The following is a 22132-nucleotide window of genomic DNA, read 5'->3' on the forward strand; positions in this document are numbered from 1 at the left end:
GTGGCCTCACAGGGTTCTTGACAGGTGAAAATTAGATTTTCTGTGCAAGAGGCGATACTTGTACCTGTCCCTTCTGGAAAATCAGCAGGTAACGGCCGCGTGCTGTACCTCTCCTTTGGAGTAAGCTTCCTACGGAACTGATTGGATTTTGAAGCCTTTTGGTAAAATGATTTCAGCAACAAAGAGTTTCCAGGCTGATTGTCCCTATCAAGGCTTTTGGGCTTATTTCAGAGCAGCCTGTCCTGCCAGGCATTAGTTACAGGAAAGCTCTATCCTTTCACCTCCCCCTTCCAAGGGACTTGGTTTGTCACTTAGGTGACAATCCCCAAAGAAGGGAATCGTGAGGCTAGGAGAAGCTGCAGAGAAGATTCCCACACGGTGCCCCAAAGGTACGGACCACTAATCTGCCCTAACCACTGTTGCGTTCCTTTTGGTTGTCTCATCTCTTCCCAGCTTGTCTCCTATTTTCTCTCCCCTTTGCTTTCAGCTGGTTTCAAACCCTGCTCGCAGCAGTGCTTCCGCTACCCGAGTTGAATCCTGTTCCCTTCCAGGTGCCAGTCTGCACTGCCCCTGGACAAGTTACTGAGGGGCTCAGCAAGGCAACAAGCCATAAAGAGGGTCCTCGAACTATCACTGTCCACTGAAGAGCTCAGGAGTCCATCCTCATTTTGCCTCCTTGCCTGCAGCTGCCTTTCTTTCCCCCAGTACAAACCGCAGATGATCTGCTGGAGCAGGCTAATATTGTTACTTTATCTTCCCTTGTGGACTGTGCCTTTATTTTTATTTTCCCCTTCCAGCTTTATGAACTGGATAGCGACCCTGAACGGAAAGAGTTCCTGGATGACCTCTTCATCTTCATGCAGAAGAGGGGTGAGTGAGCTTTTGTTTGAACTTGTTAAGGGAAACGGGACTGGGGAGTTGCCCCGGCAGGCTGAATTCTTCCCTCCTGCATTTGAAAGAACAAATCCAGCCCTTGAACTTGCAGATCAGATGGAAGGGCAGGGGTAAGTCTCGAGATATTTACCTTGGGAAATAAGGAGCTCAGCAGGAAAGAACTCTTGTGCTCTGTAACCTAATGTCACAGACGGTATTTCTCTTCCCTCGCTCCTACCCAGTACTGAAAGTGTCCATGCATCAAGAGCCTGAGCGACCTGGTTCCCCCAGGATTTTTGAAACGAGGCTGAGTACCGCTGGGGATTTTCTGGTCTCCCCTTCAGAATAAGCTGCTCAGGTGGCATGATCACACATCTCGTGTTCTGCTTCGGTGGCATGTGGAAGCCAAGTGTGAATGCCGTCACACGCTGTACAGAGTTCACAATCTGGGGCCTGGAAAAATAGATAAAGCCAGGTTTTCCTTTAGATTCACAACATGTCAGCTTTCCATGTAGTAACCCTGTGTAACAGTGCGGGAGCAAACAGTTCAAAACAGTTCTCACATTCCTTCCTACGGTGTCAGCAACTTGTGTCTCTCCTGGTTACAGGCATGGTGCTGCATGTGTGAAGCAGCTCAGCTGAGATACCCTGAGTCTTTCCAGCCCCTAGATATCAAAGTTGAGTTCCCTCATTACAAAGTATTATAAAAAAGTACAAATGTGTGGTTTCATGTAAAACAAAGGACGTGAAGCTGCAATCAACGGTACTGTTTCATGTCGTGGTTTCATTTCAAACTTTATTGATGGTTCAGAACCTTCTGTTGGTTGAAACGCCCAGGGGCTCTGAGTATGCGTGTCAAGGCACCGAACGGCTCTGGCACTGCCAGTGTGAAGGGACAGCGCTGAGCCTTGCCAGGAGTTCAGCTAGGGGCTTTCACGTCTGGGGCTTCCTACACGATGCTTTGTTAGCGCTGACCTTGGTGGACGTGTCCGTGGAGAGAGCTGATTAGTCACCTGCCTCTGAGTGTTCCTGGTAAATCCTTTGTGGTGTTCTTTTCCTTTACCTCTCCAAGCATGCCAGGCCAGTCTGACTTGTCTAACAGAGATTTCTTCTGACAAAAAGCACTAAATTGTGCAACGGGCCTTTTGATTGTTTCCAAAAAGTCTGCTGAGTTGTGAAGGTAAGTGTGAAGAGCAGACATGAAAGGGGCCCTTTGCTCCCTTGTGGCACAGCAGCGTGCTGGACCAAACAAGCCAGCTCGTGGGCATTTGGAGGGGGGCAGCCTCAGTGCCACCAGCAGTATTGTGCCCTGAGAATCTCATAAGGTGTAAAGACGCAGGATCAGTCTCGTCTATTTGAAGATTACCTGGTTGCAGGATTGGAGCTGGAGTCTCATTTCCAGTTGGTATTTGAGCCCTGAATCTTTGGGATGCGTCCCCTTCTGTGCGTGATTAGACCACTAGACCCGTTCGGCTATTCAGAATGGGAAATCCAGGCACAATTATTTCAAGTCCTCTTCCTCTCCCTGTCTTTCTCCCTGGCGTGGCTGGAGCTAACAGCTGACCTGGTGAATTTTAATCCAAAAGCTTGAGGTTTCGCTTCCAAGTCAGTTAAAAACTGGAGCTGGGTGTTTCTGATATTTTTGGCTTTCATGTGCAGAAGCATAACCAGGCTTAATTAGTTGACTTGCAAATGTTAACCTGAGCTCGCATATTGATGCAAGGGCTGGGATGACTGACATCCAAGACAATCTGAAGGGTGTGATTGGCAGCAATAGAAACCTCCAGATGCCCAGGGAGAAATCTGCTTAATACTTCAGTGTCTCCTTCCTATTACCTTTTAATTATTTATAATTGACACCTTCCTGGTGCAGGGGCTGAGCTGGTCACCAGCTGGCTGCTGCAGGAGTTTAGCTTTTAATCATCTGGGCATTTCCAAGTGTATTTGTTTTCTGGAGGCTCCCTTGTTTTCTCGCTCGCAAGAAGGCTGGAAATGAAATCGAGGAGCCCCACCACCCGTGGGGGAGAGGTGTAGTGAGCTGCCAGCTTTCCACCAGAGGGTCTGGAAATATTTGGCCCCGCTTGGGGAAACTGGCTAGATCACAGGGAGCGAGGCAGTTTTGGTTTTATTTTGTGTTCTGGCCACCCCCAAAAGCAACAGGAAGAAGGAGGTGAGTTTCTTTGGGTTGATATGAAAATCGAGAGGCGTACATTGAAGTGAGAGGCACCTTATGGCTCTGATTGGAGCTCCTGTGCCTTACTGCAAAGTAAATCTTTTGCCCCCCTCTCAGGGGCTGTATTATGCATTTATTTGCCACGACTCCTCTCCCCACTGCCCTCTGCAGCTGGACTGTGTTTTTGTAGCGAGCGGATGGACTTGCCCACTGCGTGCCATATTCTGGTGTGTCCCAAAATCTGTGGGCTTCTACAGCAAAATTATCACAGGGTACCATTCGGACTTCAACTTCTGCTCCCCTGACTTTACGTCCCTAAAAAGCAACCTCAAACAAACGAGGCTGAGCAGCTGCCTTGCTCTGAAAGGGTCCCCCAAAGCTGGGTAAAGCTGAGGCCTCATTGCACCTGAGAGCCAAGTGCTGTGTTTCTTAGCTTCTAGGTGTGAAGAGCTGCTTCATTTGCACCTTGTGTCTGAAGGGAATGGAAGGCAGCCCTGCTAATAAACACTGCTGGTGTAAAGATGGGGATTTTGTTGCCATCCGGGAGCATCCGGAGTGCTGGCCCTTGCTTGGGGCTGGTGGAAAGCACAGGCTGCTAGCTGCTGCTGAACCGAAAAGCCTGATGCGAAAGATAAATGCAGATTTCAGGAGCTCCTGAGTAAGAGGAGGGATGAAAAGATTTGGCTGTCAGTGCTGCTGTTTGGAATGTACCTAGAAATGTGAAGCCATGAAACAGGCTTAATGCAGATCAAATGTGCAGGTCTCATCTGCCTCTGAGCACAGCAGGTTGTCGCTGAACGACCACAGCTGCAAGCGATAAAATGGCCCTTCGGTGGCAATAATGATGGAAGGGGGAGATGAGAGGGAGGCTGTAACTCTTCCTTTGTTGGGCTTTTTATTCCCCGTGTGGGGTTCGGTGAATGGGCCCCACCCTGGCGGTGATTGAAGGGGCAGATGGGGCGAGGAGGGGACACCAGGGCTCGGTGCACGGCTCCCTCGGGACCCGTCCCACGCCACGACCGACCTGCTGCAGCTCCACGGGGACCACGCTGGGTTGCTGCATCCCCACTCCCTTTCTCAGCTCAAACCAAAGGTTCTTTCCTCCCGCTGAGTTCCTCCTCCTGCATCGCTGATCATTTTGCAGCACTCGTGTATCCAAAATGAACTGGGAAGGAGGGTTTTCGAGTGCCAAGGCTGAAACATTAACGCAGGAATTAACTCCAGGAGCGTCTGTGGTGAGGGACGTGTCGTGAACCTGTGCAAAATTAGCTTCTCACACTTTGGGCGTGGATTCCTTGGCACGGTAAATGTTTGCGGTGACTCTGAAACTCCTTTCTTCCGTATCGCAGCCCTCCAGGAGGAGTGCTCGTGGTTTGTGCTGCAGCGGGTTCAGTAACAAACACCGAGCAGCCAGGTGGGCGAGTTGATGTGCTCAGGTCTCAGTGCTCGAGACAAGCACTTCATCTTCCGTGCACCTTCCACTTTTCAGACCTTTCTTACCCTGGGGCCATACCCTGAAGCTAAATTTTGGCTCCGTCTTTGCGGGATAAAAGGCATAGGTAAGACAAATAGCAGAAAAACATAGATACTAACCCTGTAGTGTGTTCTGGGCAGCACAGCTAGCCTGCTCTGTCCCCTAACAGTGAAGGACTGTCAGTGGTGTGATTCTTCCTCGTAGCAGCCAAGCTATAACCGAGCTGAGCACGTTCCACTGGCACTGGCCAAGACAGAGCTGGAGCAGCAGGACTTCCATCCCCTGGTATCAGCAGCGTTCGTGCAAGAAACTCCTCTTGAGAAAAGGTTTGATGGGGAAGAGATCTAACTGCGTGCTATGGCGTATTAGGAAAGGCTCCCTTTCAAGGGAAGCTGTTTTGTTCATTTTAAGTACCGCCTTTGTGAAGAGCTCATAAAACGTCTCCGATTGTACAGCTCTACTAATTTTGTTCAAGGTTTCTGCGTGACCTTGGTTTTCCCAGATGGCTTGACCATTCTGGTTTTTTATGTGTATATACATAGAAGGGGCTTTGTCAGCCTGACCGCGTGGTTTTAATGTTTTCCTGCTGTTGTATGCTCTGCACATTTTAGATGTGGAAATGCAACAAATCCAGGGTATTGACAAAAGCATTTACTGATGGGTTCTTTTATCTTTAGGCCAAGTGGTGTTTATGAAATGTTTGTCCAGGGAATACTCTCCGTCCCAGTGATTCAATTTTGCCGCTTTCTTCCTTTCATCCTCTGGAGATATTCTGAATCTGAATTAAGCAGTGCAGCTCTGTAAATGAGACATCAATAGACATAAATTCTCAGCATCCTCTGTTCGTGCTGGCTGCCTAACGCTGAGCCGCAGCAAATGCTTCCCCAAATAGCAGCCGGTGTTCTGCAGTGGAAAATTCTCACTCGAGGCACTGCACCAAGCCCAGCTGCAGCATCTCCTGCCTGAGCCACTCCTCAGCAAAGCTCTGGTCTGGATGGTCCAAAGCAACCAGGCGAAGTTCCTGTCCCCGTTACACCCCCCAGTTTGTGCACGGCTACGTCTCTGCCTGCCTCACCCTGCTTAAAAAGCCTTCACTTCCTCGAGTTCTAGGGAGAACCGCTGTTCCTGTTTAAATTCCTCAGCAGCATCCAGAAGACTGTTGCAGGGAATGCCTTGCAGGTGACTAAACGTCTCCACCAGACATGGAAGTTATTTTGGGGGAGTTTACCTGGGCCAAATTTGGGATAACTTCCAAGCTGTAAAAAAGCAGGTTCTTTCCCATCAGAAGCAAATTTTCCCCTCCTTCTGCTTTTTTTTATGTACTAAGCAATCATTCCACAGGTGGAGACATGAGAGCTTTCTCCCTGATTGGGAAAAGGCCTCCAAGTTTCCCTTTGGAAAGATCTACAAAATCTTTTCTGGGAAAATACCCAGCATAAGTAATTTCTCAGTTCCAGCAATGAACATCCATGGGTTTTTAGCAGCTGAAATATTTAAATATTGCTTTAGCTCCATGGAGAACTCTCAGTGGAAGCTGCGGTTGTAAATGGGAAAATAGTATCAGGAGTTTACATTGATTACAGATTTGTTTTAAGTTTAGCCAGCATGAATACTTGAGCAGCTTGAATGTTTTATCCTGTATTGGACAGGATAGAAAAAATAATTTGATGTGATTGGCTTTGCGTGAATCTTTCTGTAGCTTATTAACCTGATCCCAGGCTTGCTGTAGGGATTGCTGGTTGGGGATCCCTGAATCCCAGGCACTCCTGGGCATGCAGAGTTGAGTGACGGAGTCAAAGGTGTCGTTCCTCCCTTCCCCTGAAGATTGAGATGTCAAACTGTAACACATTTCCCCAGAAAAATGGTGTCTGGGTCTCAAATCCTGGACTCCCAGAGCTCTTCTGTACATGGGTACTTTGTTATGGGTGTTTTAGCCTCTCCCCTAAATTTGACAGCGTGTTTTCCAAATGATTGATGAACTCGAGCACTTGACCAGCGGAGGTAGCTCAGCACTGAAGAGATGACCCCGCAGATACCCAGCTGGATGGAAGGTGGAACTGTTTGGCATGAAGATGCTCTGATTTTTAACTTGGGGCAGCCTGACCCCCCTTTATGCTCCCCAGCTGCCCCCGTTTCTCTGCATTTCCTCCTGTATTTGGAGCTCACCTTTGCCTAGAGAGGTTTGTCCGCTCGGTTCAAAGGTCGTACGCCTGGAACCCCCCCCCCCACGGCTGTCCCACATCTGGGGAAGAAATCTGTTACAGCGATGAGGATATCGGGCCCAGCTGGGCCAGGAGCAGCCGAACAGCTGGGCTGGGGTCGAGCTCGGCGCGAGAGCACCCATCTCCGTGGGGTCTCGGTTTGGGGGACGGAGGAGCACCCCGCGAGGCGAGGTTAACGTGGCTGGAGCCTCGGCCAGTATCGCTGGATGCCAGTTAGGCTGCCTCCGGTTCGGCAGCCGAAATCTGATAAGGGGCTGCTGTCAGCCTCGCTTACTGCCGAGGGAAGCCGAAACTGATGGGGTTTTGAGGGGTGCCGATAAGAAGCGGGCCTCCTGTCAAATAGAGGGTGATTAATTGCCCTCGAGCCTGGCTCCCGCTTTGAGAGGAGTGTCTAATGGTCTGCAGGCTCGCGGATCAGGTGGTGACATTCCCATTGGGAGGCGCGAATGCCCGCTGTGGAAATGCCATGAATGCGGGGAGAGATTAGATCAGCCGGGGCACGGGCGGGGAGGAAGCAGGAGAGCTTGTTTCCCTTCTGTGTGTACCTTTCCTTTTATTTTAACGCTGACTTCGCCGTTAGGATGGGCTCAAAGCAAGAACGAAAACCTTCAGGCAGAGAGAGGAACTGGGGTGGCTGAATGCTCCCCGCGGGGCTGGGTTTCTGTCAAAATGGATTTTGCACCAAGGAATTATTCTGTCTCCTGAAGAAACACGAAGATTTCTTCAAGCTTGGGTTCAAAACTATTCTATTATTGTAAATCACTGCAGACTAAAAGGAAAGCCTCTTCCTTTTGGCCATCTGGTGTTTTCTTGTTTCTTCTGAGTGCTTGCTGGAGACGGGAAGGAGCAGCTCTTCCCCTACGTGTGCAGGGTATCACCTAAATGCCCCCTCTCTGCCCGTGCACTTTTTCACTCCAAAATGTGCTGTATCGCACTTCAAATGTTGTTCTGCGGGATAAGCGTATGGGAGTCGTGCCTCCTTTGTTCTTTACCTAAAAATGGACACTTCTGAAAGTAAATTGGGTAGGAAAAAAAAACAGCACTGGGAGGCGATTGAAAAAAACACTGCTTCAGGCTGGGTATAATTAACTGCTCTTTGTCTCTTGCATGCAGGACAAGTCGTGGCTTAGGCTGCTTGATGATGGGGAACTCCCTGCAGTGGGTTTTGCTCAGCCCGAGGAGCGGAGTGAGTCGCTTGGCAGGGGATCTCCGTCACGGAGGGCTCGTAAAGCCGAGGAAATCCCTGCGAACCGGAGGGAACTCATCTTCCGTGATCCTGTTACAGTCTTAGGGGGGCAGTTGTCTTTGTTTAACATCAGTCTGCCTCTTCAGATCTTGGTATAAATCTGAAGCCTGGCTATGTCAGGATGCAGAGCACGGAAAAAAACACCTTGGGCAGCGTGCCTGGGTGGGTGAGGAAGACTTTGGTCCGAAATAGGGTCCCGTTGGACAAAAGGGGAGGCTGAGCCCCAGCCCTGGGGGCTGGCTGTCGTCAGAGGGGAGCAGAGCCTGCGTGTGCTGAGTGCTCAGCACCCCTTCCTCAGGTAATGTTTCGTTGCCAAAAGATGTCAGAACAGTCATTCAGACATTATCTGGGGCTCACATCTTCCTCCGTCTCTTCTTAAAGAGCGAACATCAGCTTCCCCGTCAGCCTCTCCGACATAGGGGACATTCAAGCCTCTCCATATAAGCCCTTTAGGCTTCTGTTGTGTCTGCCTGAAACAGAAGAAGCTTTTGAAAGGGGTGAAACAGCTTGGCAGAAGGGGCTGCTGTTTTCCCTTGAAGGACAGAGATGTTTATAGCTACAGTCAGGCTTCCTCCAGGGAACCTCTTTATTCCAGAAATCTGAATTGTAGCTGCAGCTGTCTTTCCCTTCAGAAAACCCAGCCCCTATGGTACGGGCCGGGGGGCTGATTCCTTTTCCTTCCAGTGCCGTTTTGGGGCTTTTTGTCCTGTTCACAGCCCCTCTGGTAAGCACAGGGGGAGGCAGGTTGGCCGGAGTCAGCAGCCTCTTGCCCTGGGGCTGTATTCCCACTCTTGGCTCTTTGCTCTGTCCCCTGCTTGGAGCCCGGCGGTTAACACAGCAGAAAGGGGGAACGTTTATGCTTGTCCTAAAGCTTCTCTTCCTGAGGTCTCCCATGCATATCAACCACACACCCCCTTTTTCCAGGGGGCGCAGACTCTGTGTCCCCCAGCCCCAGCTGCTGCCTTGCAGGGATGGCCCACGCTTGCATCGCTGGGGTTTTGCTTAAAGGAAAGCAAGTTGTTTACCAGGAAAACTCCGAGGAGAGGAGCCACTCGTCTTCCCCAGCCTCTTCTGGAGCTGAGCAAGGCTTCCGGCTCTTTGCAGGCGTGGTACGTAGAGCATTTCTGAGCCGGCAAAACCCAAGCTTGAAAGTACAGTAAAATGAGTTTGCCATCAAAAGGCAACAAGTCTTACGCTGTGCCCCCGGCTGCTGACCTTTCCCTCTGGAATTCTCCCCTCTGACCTCCAGATCATTAATCCTGATGCTGCCAGATGACAGTAATCCATCACGGCCCCTGACAAGCCTCGCAGCCGCCTGTGAAAGGATCCGCTCGCCTTCAGCATCCAGCCGTCCCATGGCACTCGTTTTTCAGCCCTTCCTGTTGGAGCGCTGGGGGTTTCCAATAAAGACTTTATCGCCTCGGAGCTGGGCTGGGGGAGGAGGGGGCTCCACGAGCAGCTCGTCCTGGTTTCCCAGCTCCGCTTGCAGGCAGTTCCTACAAAATGGGCCGAGGCGGTGAGGAATACAGTGAATTCACGGGGTGCGGGACGCAGATTGCGCTTGGCTCACTCATCCCGTGCCCGAGGGTGTTCCGTGGAGTGGTCTCCACCTAAGGGAAAGCTGAAAAGGAAAATGAGTGCGTCTCAGTGCATGAGCATGGGAGGATGGAAGCCGTGTCCCTGCTGTAAAATTCTTCAGGCTGCTCAAAGAAACTAAAGAAGAAAAAAAATAGATAGGTTTTAGCTTGGCTTATAAAGCTGCTGGTTAAGTTCTGGGGCACTTCAGGCCATGGGTCCTGCTTAAAAGAAAACTCCAGGAAGGGAGGGTGTCAAAGGGGTGGTAACGTGAGGAGGAGAGGTCAGCTCTGAGTGCTGGTCCCACTCCAGCTGTGAGCAGGCTCTCTGGAAATAGGTGGAAGCCTTTATTTCCCACCCCTGTAGGTAATGTTTATCACAGGAGCGTTTGGATAAATTTACGTTTTCAGATGTTGAGGTGGGGAGGTCTAGAAAAAGCTAAAACTGATGAGGATAAATGGAGTATTTTAAAAAGTAGGTATTTTATTTTGTTTCCATGTTGTCGGCTTGAGGAGCCTTACACGTGGCCCCTTTCACTCCCCATCTGGTCGCTGGATGAAAGTCCCTCCTGGACCAGCTAATGCCCTTCGCTAAATGGGATTGGGGACGAGTGGGTGGCGGCGGGGTTGCCAGAGGAAAGGGTCTCGACCCTGCCCTGGCAGTGCCCAGGCTTTGCCCCAAATCGTTTTCTTGGTGGTTTCCCTTGTTGGGATGTTCTGCCTTCCCTCGCTGCCAGGGCACAAACGCTGAACTGCTGCTGAAGGGAGGTTTTGGGGGTGGGAAGAGCTAGTCCTAGCTCTTACTGGGGCCCTTTGAGACAAATATTTCCATGCTTCTGCATTCGGAGCGGGCTGGGTGTGACTCTGGTTGCTGCAGCTCAGCTGATGGATGATAACTTGGGGCTGGTAACACGATCGCTCCCAGCCTGAAACGACGCCACTGCCGCACTCCTCATCCTCCTCGCGACGCGCCGAGGCAAGATGGTGCCGGGGGAGAAGGGAAGCAAAGCAAGGGTTGCGTCCACACAGGCTGATGTTTCGGGAGGGGACCGGCTCTGGCTGGAGCCAGAAGGCATCCAACAATCGGGAACCGCCTCTGCTCCCGCGGGGAGCTGTCGCATAGGAAATGCAGGAAGAGGATCTGATGCAGTTGGTGGACGACAGCTTGGGAATGGCAGCTTTGTGGCCAGGGAAGGGGCTGTTTAGGCAAGGAAAAAGGATATGAAAGATCTAAAGTAATGGGGCGTGCGGGCTGAGCCCGATCAGGTTGCTCTTTACGTTTAAGGGTTGGTGACTGGGTGAAATTGAAGGCCGCCCTTTCAAAGCCGAAGAAGTTTGCTGCTTTTATCCAGCATCTCGTTAACCTGTGGGAATTGGTGCTGTGAGCTAATGCGTAATAGGCTTCAAAAAGAAAGGGGAAAAAATTACACTTACATGTATAATGAGGACATCTGCAGCGCTCGCTGAGCTCCTTTTCACTAACCAGAATAAAACCCATTTATAAGGGCCATAAACTGCTCTGCTCCGGGGCATTAACCGGCTCGCTGGCTGATGAGCAGTGGCAGGAGCCTCCCCTGTGGGTTGGGTATCCCATAATTGTCCATTACGGCGTTTCGCCGGCTTTCCTGTAACGGCTGGTGCTGGGCATTGTGGTCAACAGGATACTGACCTCCGATGGACCGCTCTTTGATCCAGGACAGTATTTCCTATGCAAAATAAAAGGGTTGCTGCATCAGCGTCTTTTTCCCCTTCCCTCTCCTTACCTAAATCTCATCGGTTTGACCTTTTCAGACCCTGAAGGGCTGAAAGGTGCAGCCAAAAGGGCACTATCGGGTTAAAAACGAGGGGGATGCAGTCAGTGCCTGCGGTCGCCGATGCCCCGTTACACCCTTCGGTTTTTCACCTGCACCATCCCCACCGTGCAACAAATTGCTGCTCCCGGGTGGCGTTTGCCACCGAGGGACACGTCCCCGCAGCGGGGCGTCATTTGGGAGCTCGTGGGAGGATGGAAATGCTTTGTAAGAGCAGAATCCAGAGCTAAGCGCCTGCTCGTGAGGGAGGATGGAGGTACATGTGCGTGGAGGAGGGGGATGCTGCCGAGCGTCACGTCCCCTTTTTGTTTGCTCTTCCCGAGCAAATCCTGGGGAGCGAGGGAGCAGAGTCCCAGCGCGTGGGCAGCTCGAGCTGCCGGGCTGCTCGGCCCCTTCCTGAGCACAAGCAATCCAGATTTTATCTGAGATTGCCCTGGGAGCTCATAAAAAATGATTCCTCTGTGCTGCTCCCTCGCCCCTAGGATTGAATAGTCCCCACTTCCCCTCTCCTATTTGAGAAGTTGCTCTTAGCTGCAGGTTATTATTTGTCTGATAATTGCTTTTGCCTACAGGAAAGGATTTTTCATGAAAAGGACGTGCCATGTAGCTACACTTCTCTGGCTCATTTACTCGCCCGTAGAGGGGCCTCAAGTCAGGCTACAAATAGAGTTGCCTGACTTTCCTATTAGAAAGAAGATCGATAGCCCCAGCCCGCCAGCCTTCCCGGCCTCATTTTCTCGCTCCCTCCATGTTTTCTTCCCTGCTGTTTCCCTGCAGGAACTCCCATCAATCGGATCCCCATCATGGCAAAGCAGATCCTGGACCTCTACATGCTCTACAAACTGGTGACCGAGAAAGGAGGGCTGGTGGAAATCATCAACAAGAAGATCTGGCGGGAGATCACCAAAGGCCTTAATCTGCCCACCTCCATCACCAGTGCCGCGTTCACGCTTCGAACCCAGTGAGTCTGGAGAGCCTGAAAGCATGGATAGGAACAGAGCAGGAACTGGGGAGTGCAAAATAGGGACTGAGGTGTTAAAAATGAGACTAAATCCTATTCTGTGGCTAGGGAGGAGCCGATGAATTGCTTTATTTATCCCTCCTCTCTCACCCACAGCTTGCCGTTTTCCCTTTCTATCCCTTCTCTTGTTTTGCTGAGCAGCGATCCTTCCGGAACGCTCTCCCCTTCCCTCCCTACAATCCCAGCACTAACACACCATCACCTTGTTCCCTGGGACTTGAACTCCTCGGGGCAAGGAGGGTCTCTTGCTCTGTCCCACTTGGCACCGTGAGCGGGCAGGGGGGCTGCTGATACATAGTCACCAAGTATAAACTCGATCATTTCATGTCATCGCCGCTAAGCTGTGGACACTTGCATTTAGCGCCTGCCTGCCGTGAGGATTGCTTTTCTGGCCTGCAGTACCTCACGTTGAGTAGGCAAGCCAAAAGGAAGAAAAAGTAGAATAAGCAGAGAAGGTTGGTAAATTAAACCGACTGCAGAGTTTAAGCAGCAAGGCAAAGCAGCGCTTTTGTCCGGTGACTAGAGCATGCGAGGCTGGACTCTGGGAATGCACACCCCAGTAAAAATGAAACTCAGTTCTTAGAGCTGGTAACTCTCTAAAGAGCTGTTAGCTCTTAGTTTTTAGAGCTGTGGAGTCCCAGGGAGGGAAGCTCCGTGCTGTTCCTCCAGCCTTTGGTACAAACAGACTGCTTGCTGCAAATTTGTGTGGCAGAATTCAGCAAAAGCGATAGGCTTGGTGCTGCCCAGTACAAATTGGACAAGGTAACTCCTAGATCACCCTCCTTGCTGTTAAGTGTTATGGTTCGAGATCTTATTTGTTAAAAGTTTAGCTGCAGTGGTATGCAGCCATGTGCTTTCTTCGTGAGAGCTGTGCCTCACACCCAAACTCCGTAACGCGACACCAAGCACAGCAGCGGTCGTGAGATGCAAAGACTCCAAATCTGCAGGGCACCTCAGTCTGAAAGTCTGCCTGGACGACGCAGTGGGTGCTGCAGCCTGTCATTGCATGCTCTGTCGAGAAACCTGCCTGAGTCTCCCTGTGCTCGCCCTTCTCCCAGGTATATGAAGTACCTGTACGCCTACGAATGCGAGAAGAAGTCCCTCAGCTCTCCTGCCGAGCTTCAGGCTGCGATTGACGGCAACAGGCGGGAAGGCAGGCGGCCCAGCTACAGCTCCTCCTTGTTCAGCTACTCGCCCACCGCCACGGGGCCTCCTTCCCTCCTGTCTCCCCCAAAGATCCGCTTCCCGATCATCGGCGTCGCGCCCGGCAGCGGGACCAGCAATCCTCGCGTGTCTCCAGCAGCAGCTGTCAGAAAAGGTCGGCTTTGCGCCCGCGGCAGAGGGTGGCTGCGTTACGGGCGGAGAAACGCAATTATTTCAGTTAGTTGCTGTTTTGCCCCCCCAGACTAAGTTGGATTTGAGAGTAACGGGGCTTGGGTGGGTGAGGATACACGGAATATTCTGCCGGCAGCCGAGCCTTTGTGTGCCTGCTTTAGGAAGGGCTGCGGGAGAGACTAAGTGACTCTGTCCTTCTCTAGGCGACGGTGTGCCCTTGACTGTGTCTATGCCAAATCGCATCGCTGTGCCGGTGACCTTGGCTAGCCAGCAGGCAACGGTGGCAGCGAGAACGGCCACCCTGGAGCAGCTGAGGGAGCGGCTGGAGTCCGGGGAGCCGCCGGAGAAGAAGGTCTCGCGGATGACGGAGGAGGAGCAGCGGCTCGTCCAGCAGGCTCTGCAGCGCAACCTCTTCAGCATGGCGCGGCAGATCCCCATGAAAATCAAAATCAATGGCAAGGGTAAGATGCGCCTCTAGGTACACGAAGGGTCTTTGCAGGCTGCCGCTCCCAGTCCAGGGTGTCAAACACCTCTTGGTCATCTCTGGGCACTGGGCGGAGGTCAGTGTCACAAAGTTACTAAAACGGAGCACAGGAACTGCCAAGCTAAACCTGAGAAATGTTTTGTTAGAGTTTACCGTTGCACTTCTTAGTCTTTTTTTGATGATGCATAACCCAGCCTGGATGCAGCGGGTTCAGGAAGCTTACGCGGTCACTAAGATGACTTTTGGAGGGAAAGCCTGGTCCTGTGCCAGGTGCTCAGCCCCTCAAGTACAGCGTACTTTCCCCAGCCCTGCCCTCATCCAGGGTTGTGCTGCAGGGAGTGAATTCCTGTCCTTTTCTCGTCGGGAACCCTATTAATTGATCCTGGAGGTGACAGCTCTCTCTGTACAGGTGGCAGTTAGGGGAGAGAGATGCCCGGCTTTTAGGAATCCCCTTGGCAGGTGTGATGAGGAGGCTACAAAGACCTGTGTGTCTGCAGGGGGCCCTACACATCCCAGAGCTTTTAGCGAGGCAGGCAGTTCCTGCCAGCATCTGCTGCAGCCCTGCAGGCAGAGAACTCCTGGCAGGGCTGGGTTAGGAGGTCAGAGAGAAGCAGTATTCATGGCCAGGGAAATGCCCTCCTGAAATGCTTTGTGAAAGGGGAGTCACCCCGTAAAGGTCACGTTGTCAGAATCAATACTGTTGCAGAGTGGCTTCAAAAGCTGATAAACGCCACGGCTCCCTACCTGTCCTGGGGCTGCGCTTCGCTTTACGGCAGAGGCTCAGAAGGTTCAGTCCCAACAGCTGTTTCCTCTGAACCTTTTGATCCATTCAAATTAAAGGTCTCGGAGCCCTATTAAGTGTCCATTTGCATGTAGGCACAAGGCTGGGCAGGTTTGGCACTGCTTAGAAGAAGGGGAAAAGTTGTTTCTGAGGCTTTTGCTAGCAGTGATATGCTTCCCGGAGACACTTTGCGAGAGATATATATGCTCTTGCTGCCCAGTTAAATGGGATCAAGACCTCAAATTGCAGGTCCCGACAGCTGCGCATCCACCTCAACTTCACTTTCACATCAAAAAAAGTGAGTAAAGAGGAATACAAGTTTTATCAAGTAACGTTCATTCCCTTGTCTCACTTCATTTTTTTCCTCTTCATGCTGAACTTCCTAGATGAAAAGGCTAGGATTGGTTTTAGTCTCCACAGTCAGTAACAGGCAGAGGACTGAGCCCTCAGCAGGAGTCAGGGATACTATTCCCACCTTTCTTAGGGGACTGGGCAAGTCTGTGCTATCTTTCAGGCCCTAATTTTGCCAAATGCAAAATAAAAATAATGCTGTGCTTTGTAAAGTGCTTTGGGAGGCACTGTTGAAAAGCACCGCGCGAGCTCGCTCTAGCTTGATAGTACCGTTTGGGTTAAACGTTAACAAAGCCCTTTGCATTCTTCGCAGGGACAGTGGCCTTGCTGTCCCAGCAGACTGGCAGGGAGCTCCAAACACGCACTTTGCATGCAGTGCCAGAGCCTGGGCAGACTGTCTCCATCGTCTCTCCCTGTTTTAATAGCACAATGCCCCAAAACCAACACTGCGGGGCCGGTCACCATGGCACTGTGCAAACTAAGGCTGAATTAATGAGCGTGGAGGAGCAATCCCAGGCTCACGCTCAGGTTGTTTTGGTTGGAGGGTTCAGAAGCATCCAGGAGGGTTTGATGTTCAGCTCCCCTTAGACATCAGAGCGGAGCGGATCCCTGCTCTGCACTGTCACTTCCACAGCTGCCCGGGATGCCTTAGAAAGGGCTGTCCGTGCGGAGGGGACAGAGAAAACAGATTTCACATGCACTAGGGGCAGCCGAGCGTGCTCGGCCTGGGTTTGAGCCTGTCATGCTCCAGGCAGTCCCCCTCCAGCGGCCGCTGGAGCTGCTGCAGCCTGAGCTCGGCACACCGCAAGTGGCAGCAGCTCCCTGAGGAATCCCCCCCCCGGAGGACGGCTCCAGGCTCTGCCTGCGCCCCAGCTCTGCTGCAAACCCGGCCACAATCCAGCCGATGTCATGTCTCGTGTGCTGGTGGCTTTTTTTGTGGAGGGGTTGTTCGTTTGGCCCCAGCTGGGGACTTCAGTGGGATCCCAGCCACATGCAGCTCACGCCTGGGCACTTCAACACCTCTGTAAGAGGACTGACAGTGGTTTTTCTCCTCATCAGAGAAGAGCCAAAAGGAGGGCCATGTAGGTATCCGATCAGCTCTGGATAGCACAGGAGATGGTGTAGTTCCTCTCTAACTTTGTCTTTTCTTTTCTGGACAGAAGATAAACCGGACTCGGCGGCGGCGGCAGCACTCAATCTGTCACCTAACGGCATTGGGAGCATCAACATGTCGGTGGAGATTAACGGCACGATTTATGCTGGTGAGGAGGAGCCGCTCCCCGGGGACGTGTGGGGATGCCGAGTGGGATGTGCGGAGGGTGGCGTGCTGCCAGGGGCTGGCTGTTTGCCGAAGCACAGCACACAGCTCACCCGGCTCAGAAAGCTCAGCAGGAGCTGATTTGTTTTCTTTTTGGTCAAGATGAATGCTCCTTCCTTTTGGGGGTGGTGGTGGTTACTATTTTTTAAATCTCAGATGCTCCTGAATGCTGGTTCTCGGTGATTTTCTGTTTGTGCAAGGAGCTGTTGCTGTAATGCCATTCGTGTTTCTGCCGTCATCTCTACTCTTGAGTTGTCCCCGGGGAAGCATTTTGCTGGCAGTCCACAAGTGGCATTTTGCTGTGGCAGGGAAGAGGGAACCTGGTGAGAAATCCAGCTTCTCCTGAGAGGGAACTTCTGTAGTAAGTGCTAGCAGGAAGGAGCATTGTGCCCCTTCTCCTATTCAGGAGGAGCTTAACTCAGCTTCTCCTCACATGCTGCAGGGAAGCAAGAGTTGTTGCTGTCCCTGTACGCAGCTCGAGCCATTTGACTTGTGCAGGTCACGTTTACGTGACAGAGTCCACAGTGGGAGACCTGGCGCTGCACCCTCCAGAGGTGTTGAAGCCGTTTGGGATCTTCCAGTCTTCTGTAAGCAAAAGATCCCACGGCAGGGGCTGACAGAGCAAGTCCCAGAGTACCCCCGCGTATATCCTTGCCGTCGCTGATGCTCTGATCTGCCTCGAAGCCTGCTGGTCTTGCGCTGGGCCCCCTTCTGTTAGGGTGAAGCCTTTGGGGTTGCTCTCTACCATATCCTCCTGAGCTGCGTCGCCCCGTAACCCTTCTTCCCTCCCCGTGCCTTGCAGGAGTGCTCTTTGCCCAGAAGCCAGTCGTCCATCTCATCGCGGGCTCCAGCACGCAGAGCTCCTGCAGCAGCAGCAGCAGCTCCCACTGCTCTCCCAGCCCTACCTCATCGCGGGGAACGCCCGGCGCAGAGCCCTCCACCAGCTGGTCTCTCTGACGGACGGCCGCGCTCGCTGTCTCACACTGGCCCCCGGCAGCTCTCCCTCTCTGCTCGCGGCGGGGAGCGAGCCGGGAAGGAGTCGCACACGTTACCTCATCTCAAGGAACCTGCTTTGCGGCTGGCCGACGGCAAGATGATGATGCTGAAACCTTTCCACGCCAGCGAGTTGTTCTTCATCGTCCGTTTGTCCAGCCTTTTCCTTCCTTCTCCCCTTTCTTCCTCCCTTTCTCTTCCGTTTTCTTCCTCCTCCTCCTCCTCCTCCTCCCGGGGTTTGCCGTGTTCCCGCTGGGGGGTGGGACATGGAGAGGGGGCACCCCTGGCGTTTTTCAATCAGGGATCGTCTCTAGGAGCGGCGGGTCGAGAGATGGCTGAGACGTCACCAAGGCAGGGGGAAGGAGCCGGGGTCAGGGCAGGGAAGCGGGGCTCTCCTTGAGCCAGCAGCCACGCGGGCTCTTCCCACAAAACAACCCAGTGTGTTGACAATCCGAACGGCCGGCAGGCTGCCTTGCCCCTCTCCTGCCGGGCTCGCAGCTGCCGAGCAGGCAAGCTTCCTCGCTTTTCTTCAGGCTCTGCCGTGCTCCAGTCCTCCCCTCGGGCCCACGGTCCTTGCTTGCAGAGTCCCGAGAGACTCGGTGAACCTCCTTCCCCCCTCTCGGAGGTCTTGGCCGCAGGGGAAGGACGCCCAGACACAGAAAAACCCCCGCTCCCTCAGCTGCTTCATTCTCCTGGCTGGTGCTGGCCCGTTCCCTACTGTTGTTGCCTTTTTCAGGCTTTCAGCCAACTTGTAAATGCCCTCGACCTTGTCTCTCTGCCCTTGGGGAACTCATCCCGTTGACATTTACCCCGACAGCCTGAACTTGTTTTCGCTTGGGTTTGATCCTCTGCCTGCCTTGAAACAAGACCCGGTGGCTCCGCGAGCTCAGCCCCTGCTCGCGTGGCCTCGCTGTGTCCCCTCTCCTCCTGCCGTCCCGCACACATCCTCCCCCGCCTGGAGGTCAGATCCGAGCACCATCCCTCCTGCCCTGGTGACGTCCTTTCCATCCTCCGGGCCTGAGTCAGGTTTTTTTGAGCAGATGAAATACCTCAGATATGTACTTGTTGTTGGGGGTTTTTTTGTTTGTTTGTTTTGGGTTGTTTTTTTTAACCTCTTCAGGAAGTATTGGCATATCTTATCGCTTGATTTTTTATATATATATATGTGGTTTTGCTGACGTTGTGTTTATTTTTTTTTTATTTTTAATTGTAGCACCAAAGACAGAAAAGAAAAAAACAAAGCTGAGCAAAGGAGCAGCGGCTTCCCCATCCTTTAGGCTAGCCAGGAGACACGCTGAGCACCACTGTCCCAGGACATGCGCACGACAGGACAGGTAGAGGTAGGAACAGAGGGCAAGGGCGACAGCTGAGTTAGAGGACCCGTCCTTCACCTCGGACAGGAGGCTGTCTCCAGAGGCCCTGTTGGATTTCTCCATCCCCCGTGATCTGTCCTTGCCCGTAGCAAAGCTGCGCAGCGCAGCTGGGAGGCAACAGCCCTGCCAACACTACGGATTTCCCCGGCCTCTCGTAGGAAGGTGCTTCCTCAAAGCAGAGCTTGGTCTTGTGGCAGGGATCCAGCCTGCTCGGTCGGGCCGTGGCTTTGTGAGTGTTTTCCCGGGCTCGCTGGATGCAGACAGCACAGCTAATTCTGCCCTCGCTACAAGACTAAGCCCTGTGGGTGCTGCGTCACTTTAGCTGTCGTGAGAGGCACCGAAATAACTCATTCTTCTTGTTTTCCACCTGCACATCGCTGCTGGTGTTACCAAACCGCGTGAGAAGCACCCAAGCCAGTAGCTGCATTACAATCAAAGTGAAAACCCGGTTAAAACTCCAGAGGTTCAGCTTGTAAAAAAACAAAACAGTTTCCTGGAGTGTTACTGGTGAGGCACCACGTGCCCCCCAGCAAACGGACAGCTCTGGCTGCCTGCAGCATGTCCGTGTTTATGGACCTGGGTTGCTCTTTTATTGCCTGCGAGTTCCTGGCGGTTCCTTCAGGCGGTCCTTCCCCGAGAGGCCTGACAGCAGGCTGCCCGGCTGCCAGCTGCGCTGCTGCCCTGCTCTCGGAGCCAACGGAGGAGCGCGGGGCCGGTCGCTGCCCTTCAGGTGAGCAGGGCTGCCGGGGGCGCTCGGCTCCCCGCGCTCGAGGCAGTCACAGACTGCTCCTGCCCAGGCTGCACGGCCAGAGCCCAGCCGGGAAGGGTCCTTCGCCCCCACCTCCAGCCCCCGTGGCGCTGCTCCCCCGCCGGTGCGTCCCGCAGAGGGACAGCTGCCTTCCCGTCAATTCCCAAACTTCATCTCGTCCCTTTTAATCCCCCGGCACCGCTCAGTCGGCTGCCTGCCCGTCCTCAGAGCAGAGCAGGAGTGAGCTCGCAGCAGCGATCTGTGGTTTTCTCCTTGTCTGAAGCCCAGGTGCAGGGATGGCCCCATCCCTTGGGCGAGGCTGTACGACCGCAGGCAGGAGCTCCCGCTCGCGAGAGGCCCCCGCTCTCTGGATGCCAGTTCATGTAACACGGCTCGAGTTATCTGCACTGGGAGGGAGGGAGGGAGCGACAGCGAAGGCGCATGTCCTGGGATGGATGCTGCTCCACGATGTCCCACCTCCGCTTGCTTTCAGTGGGGAAGCAGAGCTGCTCTTTGGCCGCACACCTCTGAGGCATTTCATTGTCTCCACTCAGAGAGGATTTTCCAGACTCTGACTCATTCAGACTGTTCTTTTTTTTTTCCTTTTTTTTTCTTTTGGTTAGTTGTTTTTTTTTTTGGAGGTGGGGGGTGGGTTTGGGGGCTGTTTCCTAAGAGTGGGACTGGGGGACTTCTGGCTTTTCCTTATGCTTTCTTCTCTGGTCCTGGGGAGCAGAGGTTAGTAATGGGTGTTTTTGCTTATGTATCACATGCTAACATTGTGTTTTCTTGCACAGAAAGGCACTCGAATCACTGAACTGCTAAACAGCTTTGACACTACTAGAGTATTAATGTTTATAAGCTTTACACAACTAGACTGGAAATAGACAGGGACTAACAGATTATTTTGTATCCGATTCAGGGAAAGAAACAAGTCGGGATGCGTAACAGATACCTCAGTAAAATAAGCTGCAACCATACCTGGTCCTCCGTCGCCCCGCGCTGACGAGGACCACTCAGACTGTGAAGAGGAACCCTTCCCCTGGCCTGGGTTTGATTCTGGCGCCCGGCTTAACGCGCGTTTCGCCGAGCTCCAGGTCTCCTACTGAGCTGCCAGGCTGCGGGGACAGGGTTAGAGAAACCAGCAGCGGCGAGGGGGTGGAGGAGGGGGGGGGCAGGGGGAGGCCGGGCGAGGGCGGAGGCTCGGCCTCCCCCCGGCTCCGATTCATTTCACTCAAGCGTGTTGGATTGTATCGTACTCAGGGGTTTTGACACTGCGGGCAGGACCGTTCCTCGCGGGGAGCGTTCTGCTCGGCAGTGCGTCTGCTTCTCTTCGAGCTCCAGACCAGCGAAGGTTTCACAGCGAGCAGCCAAAAAAAAAAAAAAGAAAAAAGAAAAAGCCCCCAGCTGCTAAGACGCTCCTGTTTCGGAGCGGGTGGGGATTAAAACCAACCTGCTCGGCCTCCCCCAGCTTGCTGTGGGAAGGCGAGGGCAGAGGCTCGGGGACGGGGGAAGAGGCCGGGGGAGGCTGCGCTGCCGCTCGTCCCCCCCGGCGCACGTGAGGGCGTTTACACCGCGTCCTGCTGGCCGCCGCGTGCGCGCTCCAAGCGGATTCAGATCGGATTGTTCTCACCAAACAGCTGCAGCAGCCTTGCTACTAGTTTTCTTACCTATTTAAAAGAAATAAATAAAATTAAAAAAAAAAAGAAATGTGATAGCCTAGGCGGTGGATAAATACCTCAACGTCTCCTTCCAACAAGTGTCTGTATATGTTGTTGTTGGGTTTTTTCTATCTTACACGTTATCTGAATGTTTATATTCCAATAAACTTCTACCTCTTCACACCGTGACCCTGCGAGCGTGATTTGGGGCCGCGCTGCTTCGCGGGGGGACCGAGGCAGCCGTGCCTCGCGCCGTCAGGAGTTTTACACGTGGCGACACACAACCAGCCGCGTGGGGGTGGCTCTGGGCAGGTAAATCGTCTAAATCTGCCCGTGGTTTGTTCTGCTGATGGCTGCGGCAGCTTTAACCTCGCGCTGCTCTGCCTGCCGGGCTGCGCTCTCACAAAGTGTGCTGAGCGAGCTGTGACGGTTCTGAAGTCGGGCAGAAGCTGGTTTCCAGCCCTTTTGGCCCCAAAATTTCCAAGGCCCTGCTGCCCCCCTTAGGATGGCTCTGCTCCCAGCCGTCCAGGCACCGCACCGGCGGAGGCAGCGCCTTTCCCTCTGCCTTTTGCTGCCACGGGAAGGGGTGCAGGGCTTTTTTGGTATTTCCAGTTAAAAAAAAAAAAAAGAAATAGCAGGGGGCTTTCTGGTGGCTTTCAGGAGCCCTGTGGAGGCCAGGCTGGCCTCCTTAGGCTGC

General features: G+C 53.1%; 1 protein-coding gene across 1 annotated transcript in view; it reads left to right on the top strand.

The window, feature by feature from the left end:
* Positions 1-21618, top strand: part of ARID3B (AT-rich interaction domain 3B) — a 33232-nt gene extending 11614 nt beyond the window's left edge. The window contains exons 4-9 of the mRNA XM_080607780.1: positions 798-870; positions 12151-12334; positions 13453-13712; positions 13933-14190; positions 16506-16607; positions 17466-21618. Of these exons, the coding sequence (XP_080463906.1) occupies positions 798-870; positions 12151-12334; positions 13453-13712; positions 13933-14190; positions 16506-16607; positions 17466-17620 (1032 nt within the window). The 3' untranslated portion in view covers positions 17621-21618. The remainder of the gene's footprint in view (positions 1-797; positions 871-12150; positions 12335-13452; positions 13713-13932; positions 14191-16505; positions 16608-17465) is intronic.
* Positions 21619-22132: the final 514 nt, after the last annotated feature.

The sequence above is a fragment of the Anser brachyrhynchus genome (genome assembly GCF_964034855.1).
Source record: "Anser brachyrhynchus genome assembly, chromosome: 11".
NCBI classification, from domain to species: domain Eukaryota; kingdom Metazoa; phylum Chordata; class Aves; order Anseriformes; family Anatidae; genus Anser; species Anser brachyrhynchus.